The following is a 12,020-nucleotide window of genomic DNA, read 5'->3' on the forward strand; positions in this document are numbered from 1 at the left end:
ATGTAGTACATACCAAAAAGCTGTAGCAAAGGACAGTTTAATTTTAAATACGAGCTGCCATCTACCTCGATGGTTGCTGAATGTACCATTCAGCCAGTTTCGTAGACTGAAACGCAACTGTACAAAAAAGGAACAATTTGAACTGGAGGCAACATCTATGAAAAATAAATTTATGGAAAAACAATATCCATCCACATTACTGGATGATGCACTTAATAGGTTGAAGAATTTAGACAGACGCACATTCTTTGAAGAAAGGGATAAAATAAACAATCAAGGAGAGGAAACATCTAAGCTAGTATTGCCCTTTAATACAGAATACAAAAAAAATTCTACTGTTGTAAATAAACATTGGCATATGTTACGAGAAGACAAAGATTTGGCCACCGTTTTGCCTAATAAACCACCTATTGTCTACACAAGAGCAGCTAATTTAGGACTACAGGTAGCCCCTACTATTAGGAAACAAGAAAAAACATCTATAATTACACCTTGGAAGACCTTAAAGGGGTTCTACAGGTGCGGCACCTGTGGTAATTGTAGAACAACAAGGTTCCCCCAAAAAACTATGAAAGTAATTTCCCAAACCAATTCATACGAGTGGGAGCTTAATGAAATACTATCATGTAACAGTGAGGGTGTAATATATATGCTGGAATGCCCATGTGCAAAACAGTATGTGGGCCGCACCAGTAGGACCCTTAAGATTAGGGTATCTGAACATATAAATAATATTAGGAAGTGTTACGAAAAACATATGCTGTCTAATCACTTCAAAGTACATCATGCCAGTGATCCAACAGGTTTGAAATTCACAGCTCTCCAGTCTGTCAAGAAAGATTGGAGGGGAGGCGACTTCATATCTAAGATGTCAAGGTATGAGTCAAAGATGATCTATGAATTTTCAACTTTGGCACCCAAGGGACTCAATTCTGAACTGGAAATTTTGGGATTTCTATAGATGGTCCGTTGGCAGGTTTACAGCGTGTCGACATGTCCTGCATCCTCCCACTGGTACCAGATAATCTATCAGTTGAAGCGAAGCGGCCATTGCTAATTAATGCGTATTAATGCAAGGAATGGTTTTGAGAATCTTGCATAATTTTAATTTAAGGCGATAAAATGATGCTGTTTTTATAAAAACCTAATGATAAGCTTACCCTATAGCAATTGTTTATATGTGGAGAATGATATAGGCTTATTAAGCTAAATGTAAACAAAACGATCTATTATATATGCTATATGATTAGAATTCACGGTCCGGTCCAGGTCTTAATTCAAGCTCAGGCTCTATATAAAGAGCGATATGTCCCCCTTGTTAACATAATTATTTTGCCACTGAGGAAGAAACCCTTGCGGTTTTGAAACGAGTCTGGTGATAAGAGTGACTGCATCCTTTAAAGACCCTGTGGTATACGTTCATACCATCAAAATCCAGAGTGTTACAAAGCACAGAAAGAAGATACAGCTTGATACAACTTGGCGACTTCAAAATCCAAGCACGCGATAACAACTAGGAACGACTCGTGGAGCTGTCAGCGTCCGGAAACTCACACTGCGCAGGCGCGAAGTGCCGCCACCAGCGAAGCAACATCTGTGGGGCCGCCAGTGTGTAGCGTATATACAAACAGGTATTGGCTTGCGGATAGAGCTACAAGGACCCGCTAAGAAGCGCATTTCATTTATACAACTGTGACATATTTGGGATGTCCGAGTCGCGCATATGTGAGTGAGTGAACTTCCATCCACTATATCAAGCTGGTTACTGACAACTATCAGACGCACTAAACATAATCACACAATTATACTGGATACAACCAGAAAGCCGCATAAGTCTGTATCTTCATTTAAAATCTAGATGACTTTACATAGGTATCAGAACTAATGTTATAAAGTCTTGCAGTCACCATATAAAATTGTGAGCTGCAAGAGCTACGCAGCTCATTACAAAGGAGGGACCGTGATCATTTTAGATATTTTATGTTATTTTATTTGTCATTCTACATTGATATTATATATTGCTTCTGTCTGTATATGGTTTGATCCATAAGTGTTATTTTAATAGTGAGGATTAAATAAGTTATATTTGACTACTTGGGAGCCGACCATTCTTTGTATTTTCCACAATTACATAATACTTGGTTTAGAAAACCAGATAAAGTGATTTTCAGCAATTGCATAACTGAAAATTGTGATTTAAGCTGCTAAATTAGATCGACATTTTAGCAACGTGCCATGTCCCAATATATTAAACAATAAACTAAAAAAATAATATAATACAAACTACAACTGTGATGTAAATAAATCATAAACCAAAGCACGTTGGCACACCCTCTTGATGGCTTCTCTTCCATCTTATATGTGGATCTCGCTCCAACCATTATGCAACTAACTAGAGATGAGCAAACCAGGCAACATTCATTTTGTTTGAAATTTACCACATTTTTTGAGAGAGAGAGTACGTGTGCAGCAGAACACAGCAGCAATATGACGGAACCATTATTTTCACAGAGGTTGGCAGAGATTAGTGTTTGGCGAGCATACTCGGCTGAACACTAGTTCGGTTCGAGCATCGCGATGCTCGGCACATCGCGGTGTTCGGCCGAATACCGGGTGTGCTCAAACGCGATGCTCGAGTCTCCTCCCCGCAGCCAATAAACATGCAGGTAAGTACTGCCATTCACTGCAATGCCATAGCCATGTTGGCTGCTGGCATTACAGTGATTGGCTGGCTGAAAAGCGTAATCTCGGGTGCACCCGATGACACGTGTTCGGCTCAGTATTAGTCAGGGAGAGCTGAAGAGAAGAAGGGAGAGATAGTGTAGGGATTGAAATAGCAATATTTTAGTTTTTATACTTGTTATAGACCCAAAAGTCCTTTTAAGGACTATTGTTCTGTGTGGCAGCAATATATATTGTTAGCACAATCTGCACTAAATTGCTAAAACTTGTTAGAGACCCAAAAGTCCTTTTAAGGACTATATTTGTATCTGGCAGCAATATATATTTTAGCGCAACCTGTGTTAAATAGCTTGCAATTGATTGGCTGCTGCAGACAGCAACATTATCTCCTGTCTAACATGGGCGCAAACTAAAAATATCTGTGACATCCAGTGTACTTTTTCCATAGACGGTGTCCGCTGCGGACAGTTACATTACCTGCGCTACATCTCCTGTATAATGTTTGCATATCCGAAATATTTGTGACATTCAGTGTAATATTTTTCGCCGCTGGTGACAGCGACATTATCTGCACTACATCTCCTGTGTAACGTGTGTGCAGCCTAAAAATATCAGTGACATACAGTGTACTTTTTCTGTAGACGGTGTCCGAATCTCCGATGCGGACAGTTACATTACCTGCGCTACATATCCTGTATAACGTTTGTGTATCCGAAATATCTGTGACATTAATTCAGTGTAATTTTTTATTAAGCGGTGGTGACAGCAACATTACTTGCACTATACCTCCTGTTGAACGTATGCGCATCCTAAATATCAGTGACATTAATTCAGTGTAATTTTTTAATAGGCGGTGGTGGCAGCGACATTACTTGCGTTATACCTCCTGTTTAACATGTGCACATCCTTAATATCAGTGACATTCATTCAGTGAAATTTTTTATTAGGCGGTGATGACAGAGACATTACTTGTGTTATACCTCCTGTTTAACGTGTGCGCATCCTAAAAATATCTGTGTACAATTACAAAACCTGCACTACTGTATATGTGACAAGCTTGCAAGCATATATACCATTTAACATGCGCAAGGCGAGCAGTAAGGGACGGGGAAGTGGCCGTGCTGCTGATGGTGCACGCAGAGGCCATGGCCCTGGGCGCGGTGAAACTGTGCCTGCTGCCAGAGCACAAGAAATGCACTCATCCACGATACCTAACTTCATGTCCCAGTTTGCAGGGTGGCGCAGGACACCACTCTCGAAGTCAGACCATTGCGACCAGGTGGTGGGTTGGATTACAGCAAATAATGCTTCCAGTCGGTTAAGAACCACCCTGTCTTCCAGAAAGTCCAGTCTCAATAGCCAAGAGTCTGGTCAACAGAATCCTCACCCTGATACTCCTTCCACCCACAATGGAGAGTCTTGGCAAACCAGTGATCCCACACTCAGATATTCAGAGAAGCTGTTTTCATCACCATTCTTTAATTTGGGCCTCTCATTAAGCCTGCTTGAAAAAGGACATGAGGAGATCTTGTGCCCTGATTCCCAAACTCTGTAGCATCCACAGTCAGAAGAAGATCATGGTGGGGAATGGCAATTAGTGTTTCACGAGGTGGATAATAATGATGAGACACAGTTGTCAATAAGTCAACCACAAATCGTGTCTCAAGAGGTTCATGATGAGGATAAGACACAGTTATCAATAACTGAAGTTGTTGTTAGGTCAACAAGTCAGGAGGATGACCAGAGTGAGGAAGTGGAAGAGGAGGTGCTGGACGATGAAGTCACTGACCCAACCTGGGAAGGTGGCAAGCTGATCAAGGACAGCAGTACAGAGGGGGAGGGATCCACTGCGCCGCAACAGGCTGGAAGAGGCAGTGGGGTGGCAAAAGGGAGAAGGCGGGCCACACCAAACAAGCCCGCAACTGTTACCCGGAGCACCTGCTTGCGGCAATATCCCTTGCTAGGGGGTAGGCATTCCGCAGTCTGGTGCTATTTTAAGGAAAGTGCGGACGATAAAAGAATTGCCATTTGCAACCTGTGCCATACCAAAATGAGCAGGGACGTGAACACTAGCAACCTCACCACCACCAGCATGATCCGCCACATGGCATCAAAGCACCCTAATAGGTGAGCCAAACGCCTGGGTCCACAACCAGTGTCTGCGTGTCACACCACTGCCTCCTCTTCCCCTGTATTACGCACTGTCCAATCCCGTCTTTCGCAATGCACCATCAGCTAGCACATCCACTTCTGTGTCCCAGCGCAGCGTACAGATGTCTATACCCCAGGATTTTGAACGAAAGCGCGAATACCCAGCCACCCACCCATAGCACTAAATTCACACCTTTTCAAATGGCTGGGACTGGAAATGTTGCCATTTTGGCTTGTGGACACTGAGGCTTTCCACAGCCTGATGGCGGCGGCTATCCCGCAGTACTCTGTCCCCAGCCGCCAATATTTTTCAGGGTGTGCAGTCCCAGCCTTACACCAGCATGTGTCCCATAACATCATCCGTGCCCTGACCAACTCAGTTATTAGGAAGGTCCACTAAATGACTGACACATGGACAAGTGCTTTTGGCCATGGACGCTACATTTCCCTTACGACACACTGGGTGAACGTTGTGGAGGCCGGTAGCGAGTCGTACCATGGGATGGCACAGGTGCTACCAACGCCAAGGATTGTGGGCCCTACTTCCAACAGGGTTTCTGCCGCCACCTACACTAGTGGCTGCAAACCCCCCCCCATCTCCTCCTCCGACACCTCCTCCACTTTCACCTCTGAATTATCATCTTGCAGGACCAGTCAGCCATCAGTCAGTAGCTGGAAGTAGTGTAGCACTGCAGTGGGGAAGCAGCAACAGGCCGTGCTTAAATTGATCTGCTTAGGAGACAAACAGCTCCCTGCCGCAGAGCTGTGACAGGGTATAAGGGACCATACTGAGCTGTGGCTCTCACCACTCAACCTACAACCAGACATGGTTGTGTCTTATAATGGCCATACCTTGGTGGCAGCTTTGGAGCTTGGGAAGCTCACACACATACCATGCCTAGCCCACGTGTTCATCTTAGTGGTTCAGCGGTTTCTCAAAACCTACCCCAATTTTCCTAAGCTACTGGTGAAGGTGCCCCGCATGTGTGCCCATTTCCGCAAGTTATTGACAGCTTTCGCCCGTCAAGCAACGCTGCAGCAGCGCTTGCAATTGCCAGTTCACAGACTGTTGTGCGACGTGAGCAAGCTCTGGAACTCCACGTTGGCCAGGCTTTGTGAGGGCAGTAGTGGAATACCAGTTGCAACATGGTCGTAGCCTTTCCAGTCAGCTTCAGCTCTTCACAAGCAACGAGTTGGCATTGATGTCTGACCTCTGAACTTTGAGGAATCAACACAGATGGTGAGCGGCAATAACTCTATTATCAGCTTAATCATCCCACTTCTGTGTTTACTCAAACGCTCGCTGTTCACAATTAAGGCAGACGCTTTGCATGTGGAAGAGGTGGAAATAGGGGAAGACAGTACAACGGGTGATAGCCAGACCACCCTCAGTTCATCTTCTCAGTGCACATTGGATGATGATGATGAAGAGGAGGAGGAGCAGGAGACGGTTGCCTCTGATACAGAGGTTAGTACTCATGTAAGCTTTATTCCATCTGTTTAGCATGGATGGGTAGAATAGGAGGAAGAGGATGAGGAGATTGAGAGTCATCCCCCTGATGAGGATAGCGAAGTCTTGTCTGTTGGGACTCTGGCACACATGGCTGACTTTATGTTAGGCTTCCTTTCCCGTGACTTTTGAGTTGTACGCATTTTGGCCAACACCGATTACTGGTTGTTCACCCTTCTCGACCCCCGCTAGAAAGAGAACTTCTCATCTCTCATTCCTGTGGTGGAGAGGACTAGCAAAATGGTGCAATACCAAAAGGTCAATGTGGAAAAATTGCTCAAAAAGTTTCCAGCTGACAATGCTGGCTGCAGAGTACATAGTTGGCCTTGGCCAATCGAGGAGAATTGATGAGGGGAACATACAGCAGTTCCAACAGAGGCAGGGCAACGCTCTTCAAGGCCTGAGACAGTTTTATGACACCCCGCCAGCACCCTCAACCTGATGTGCGGCCTTGTGTCAGCGTCCTCAGTGATGCTTCAGTGCCTTACAACTATTGGGTGTCCAAGCAGGAAGCGTGGCACAAAATGGCGCTCTACGACTTGGAGATGCTGGCCTTCCCTGCCGTCAGAGTTTTGTCAGAGTGTGTATTTAGTGCTGCTGGGGGCATAATAACTGATAAGCTCATCCGCCTGAAAATGCTGACCGGTTGACTCTTATAAAAATGAACAGGGCCTGGATTGCCCCTGACTTCTCTACTCCACCAGAGGAAATTGGCTGAACATAAAGGCATTTTAAATGTGTCTTTTATGGTGTATTAAATACACTGTATTCCCATGCACCCCTTCCACCACTAAAAAGGTATATGATTAAATCTCCCTTTTCTCTTCCTCCTCCTCCATCATATCAACATGTTTATTAGGCTGCCCTCACTCCTAATGTTTTAGAGGGTCAGCTCAGCAGTGGGCCCTTACCCATAATGTTTTAGAGGGTCACTAGCAGGCCCTCACCCATAATGTTTTTGAGGGTCACCAGCAGGCCCTCAACCATAATTTTTTAGAGGGTCAGCTCAGCAGCAGACCCTCACTCCTAAATTTTTAGATGGTCGGCTTGGCAGCAGGCTCTCGCCCACTAAATTTTTTACATGGTAAGCTCGGCAGCAGACCCTCGCCCACAATTTTTTTTAGATGATCAGCTCGGCAGAAGGCCCTCGCCCACAAATTTTTTTAGATGGCCAGCTCGGCAGCAGGCCCTTGCCCACAATTCTTTTTAGATTGTTAGCTAAGCAGCAGGTTCTCGCCCACAACATTTTTTAGATGGTCAGCTCGGCAGCAGGCCCTCGCCCACAATTTTTTTAGATGGTCAGCTCAGCAGCAAACCCTCACCCCTAATGTTTTAGATGGTTGGATTGCTTGGATGTGGTAGCTGTAGCTGTTTCTCAGGCTCACTCTGCGGAATCGAACCATGATTCCCCTGTTACCCATGGTCTACATGGTTTGGGCTGAAAATAACATTGAAAGTTGATAGGGCATACATCCGAATGGATCGACTCTGTCACGGGGACGTGTGATCGGCCCCAGGTTATCTAGAGTCACCAAAGCGGCAGCAGGCCCTAGCCCATAATTTTTTAGATGGTCAGATTAGCAGGCCCTTACTCCAAATGTTTTAGAGGGTCATCATAATCTTTCAAGACTGTGTAGGATGCCCTCCTTTATGTGTAACAAAAGGCGTATTGGAGTGCCGGTTCCTTGTAATTTTTGGCAGACCATTCACTTAGGCTTCATGAGTGTAGGAGTCCCGCTACATGAACAATTTTACCACAATGTGAATGAGGCTCTCCTTTATGTGATATACAGGTTGTATCAGAGTGCCTCTTCCTTGTAATTTTTGGCAACACTTGCACTTTATATAGAAGTAAATATACAGGAAAGAATGTTTTCTAACAGTTTTTCTTCTAAAATCGATATTATCTTCGGTATGGTGCATATTATTGTCAGTCTGTAAAAGTGGCATACTACTTGGACAACATCGTTCCCAGCAGCCACCTGGGAGTCCAAGATGCATCCCGACATCCTCCCCATACTGTTCCTGAACCATTTCAGTGGTGTATCCATCAATTTCTGACCTTTTCCTATGAACCATCACCTTCCCCTCTTCAGAGCAGGGGGTGCCTGGTTTAATGCTCGGATTCTCCCATTGACTATCATTGTGCTCAGCTAACACTAGCAGAGATATCTTTCAAACATGCGTAAGTAACAAAGTAAAAATAAATAAATAGCTAAGCTAGACTCACATCTGCAAGCAGTTCTTTCAGAACAAAAGCCCTATATCAAAGAACAGCAGATGAGAACATTTCTAGTTGCAGGGCCTTCGGGGGAACCTTTGGGTGGGTACTATTTCTATTATGGAGACCAGTTGGTATACGTGATGACTAATGTAGGCTAGACAACGAACATCTGGATTTCTGGTTAAAATATATGCAAATTATCATGTCTAAAATCTGTTGGCATCAGATCGGTTTAGGGAAGCTAATTTGAATATCTTTCCCAGAAACCCAGAGGGGCATTGCCTGGTCTACAATACTATGCACATTTACACAACATACCAAGGGCTCCCCATAGTGAGAAAGAGTATATATATATTGTTGAGAAACACACATTTATGCACTAGGTTCTCTCTCTCTCAGGGCAAACCAATGAATAAATCATCTCTCTGGAGGTTTGAGGTTTTAGAACCGGAAGGGGACCTCATTTTTCATTCTTGCTATAGGGTTTTCGCGTACAGCCTTACCCCGTTGAAATTCTTTTTAACATGCCTATATAGTCTGTAGAAGTTAGTAATATTTACCTATTTCAAACTCATCATCTTCAGCCAGTATTTCAGAATTTAGGACAGGAGGAGGTGATTGGCAAATTCGCAACTGATAAGCTGAAAAAGAAAAAAAACACATATATTTGGTAAATGAACCTAAGATCTTTGTATGAAACAAGTTACATTTGTGTCATTTATACCATATGCAAATATTTTTAATCTGTTAATAAAGATTTTATAGAATAAGATATCAGATCTTCAACCACATCACAAGGTCAAAGAATAAATTAATGTTCAATACAGAGACATAATATACTTGGTCCATAAGTTATTTTTTCTTTCTAGATATCAGCAATAGATGCAATAGACCACCAGTGGCCCAGACTAGTAGAAGAAGGTGTAAATTAAGAAAGTTAGATGACTGCTCAAGGTTTGGTCCCTCTTCTACAAAGTAGTGAATTGTCAGACAAACTAGTACCTGTGTGCTTTACATTGCTAGACAATGAGCAATATCAATATTCTGAATTTAGGAAAGTTTAATGAGGTACCAGCATCAAAGGAATTCAAAAAGAGGGTCATGCATATATTAAAATTGTTGCTGACAAAGTAGAACATAGATTCTAAGGTTATTTGGTGACATACAGTCCTGGAATAAAGTGGGCCACATAAAATGGCTATAATTTTAGCTAATCATTATAAAAATTGTACACCAAAAATGTGATCTGTCTGGTTAGATTCTTTGTGGCTGAAACTACATGTGTATGGTACTAATGTGGCTGATCATCCGCCACTTTGCTTAAGCTCACTTTTATTTTTTTTATAAACTGCCTCCCTATTCTGCCAGTTTAGTTTGCCGTGTTGACCAACAAAATGACGGATGACTGATCAGTCTTCTTCTAGCCGATCATAATCTCATGTGTTCAGCCCTCCTAAATGTGATCATGGTGGGGAAGGGAACCTTAAAGGGGATGTCTCACTTCAGTAAGTTGCATTTATTATTAGTAGAGAAAGGCTGTATTCATTTTTCTATCACATTGGTTAACAGACCACCCTGCAATCCATCAGCAGTGACCGTGCTTGCACACTATAGGAAAAAGCATCAGCCTCTCTGGTGGCCAGGACCATGGGAACGCATATAGGCTAGTGCTTTTTTTGTATATTGTGCAAGCACGACCACCACTGATGGATTGCAGGGTGGTCTGTAACCATGGAAACAAGCAGTGTATAATGTGATAGAAAAATTAATCCCGCCCGCAAAGGAAGCAATATGGATAATAACAATATATTAGTAAGTAGCTTATATTAACTTTATCTACCTGATAAATGCAACTTACTGAAGTGAGACAAACCTTTTAATAGGTTTCAATGGCTTTTTAGAAAAATACTACTTTATACCAACAGTCCTCTAGAGCAGAGATACATAAATTGTATCTCCGAATAATAGAATGTGGTTCCAATAAAACATGTCCAATATTTTGAAAGGGTTACCTACACCACTCTTTAAAGTGGGGAAACCATTAAAGAATTTGGAGGTTTAAATTTCTTCCTGCGGTGAAGTTTCATGGTATAGGAAGTTCAGGTACCAAAATGAGGGACACAGACTTATCTCTATTTACTCAATCAGAAAGAAGTGTCACCAAAGCCTGATTCAGTCTATTGTTATACCACCACCCCAGTGATAAAGGCAGCAAAAAAAAAAGTTTACTTTTAGACATAGTATAATATAATATTTTTCTATAAAGCTATTAAAACTATTAAGGATCCCTAATACCAATTTAATTTGTCATGAAAAATCACCAAATTGATTATATTCATAGTGAACCAAGAAATATGTTGGCATCTGTGAATGCCTAATTTGAAACTTGGACATTGCTCCTGTTAATTTCACAAAGCATTTTCTATATTTGAAATTAATCCAATTTTTATAATTTTTTTGGACACGTTGACCCTTTTAAATCGAACATATGTTTTGCGCAGACACAAATTTCACATCCAGGGGATGAGAGGTTGATGAAAATTGTCTACACATTCATTAAAATGTATGAAGCTGCAAGATGAGCAGACAAATTATTCTAAAATTGTCAAAAATTCCTTAAGCAACAATGCAATGCGGAAGGATCCTACAGTAGGTCTGTATTTTAGTAAATTCCACTGATCTGCAGCACTCTAGTAAGCACCATGGCCTCTTCCTAAGCCAGCGACATCATGTTCATCAGTCACATTTGCAGCTCATTCCCATTCAAGTGAAGAAGCCTAGGTGGCAATACCAAGCACAGCCACTATGCAATGTACAGTGCTGTCCTTGGTATGCTGTGAGAGTGCTGCAGAATTCACCGGAGCTCCGTAATCTCTTCAAACTGTTGACTGGTCGGAGTGTTGAGAGTCAGACCCCCAGAAATCAAATACTGATGATATATTCCAAGGATAGGCCATCAATATTAAACTTCATAAAACACTTTTAAAGCTATGCCTATTAGCCTTGATTATTTTCTTCTTAAGTGGTAGAGTAGCCTATATACATCCATAAAGAGGTTGTCCATGCTATGTAGCGAACACCGCCTCCCATCATTGAACACCTCAGATGCTGCATTCAACAAGACACCTAACAGTAACATTGAGGCCTTTCAGGGGTTAATCAAGGGTTAAAAACAAAAAAATACATACTCACCTAATCCATTTGCTCACAGAGAGGCCGTCGCCGCTATCTTGAAATGCTCCAAATCTTGTCACCAAGTCATCACGCTGGACAGGCACAGTGAAGTCACACTAGTTTCTTTGGTGCGTTTCTTTTAGCAAGACGACCAAGATGGCGTCCCCACGAGCAAATGAATAAGGTATGTTTTTCTATTTTTTTAACCACCATTTCTGGAAAAATTGATTTGTTACCACTAAGCGCCAGGAAATTCAGCTTCATAGCGAATCAAATTTT

General features: G+C 42.5%; 1 protein-coding gene across 1 annotated transcript in view; it reads right to left on the reverse strand.

The window, feature by feature from the left end:
• Positions 1-12,020, reverse strand: part of CSMD3 (CUB and Sushi multiple domains 3) — a 1,177,406-nt gene that overhangs the window by 230,783 nt on the left and 934,603 nt on the right. The window contains exon 43 of the mRNA XM_040431881.1: positions 9,128-9,208. Within this exon, the coding sequence (XP_040287815.1) occupies positions 9,128-9,208 (81 nt within the window). The remainder of the gene's footprint in view (positions 1-9,127; positions 9,209-12,020) is intronic.

The sequence above is a fragment of the Bufo bufo genome, chromosome 5 (genome assembly GCF_905171765.1).
Source record: "Bufo bufo chromosome 5, aBufBuf1.1, whole genome shotgun sequence".
Taxonomy (NCBI): Eukaryota; Metazoa; Chordata; class Amphibia; order Anura; family Bufonidae; genus Bufo; species Bufo bufo.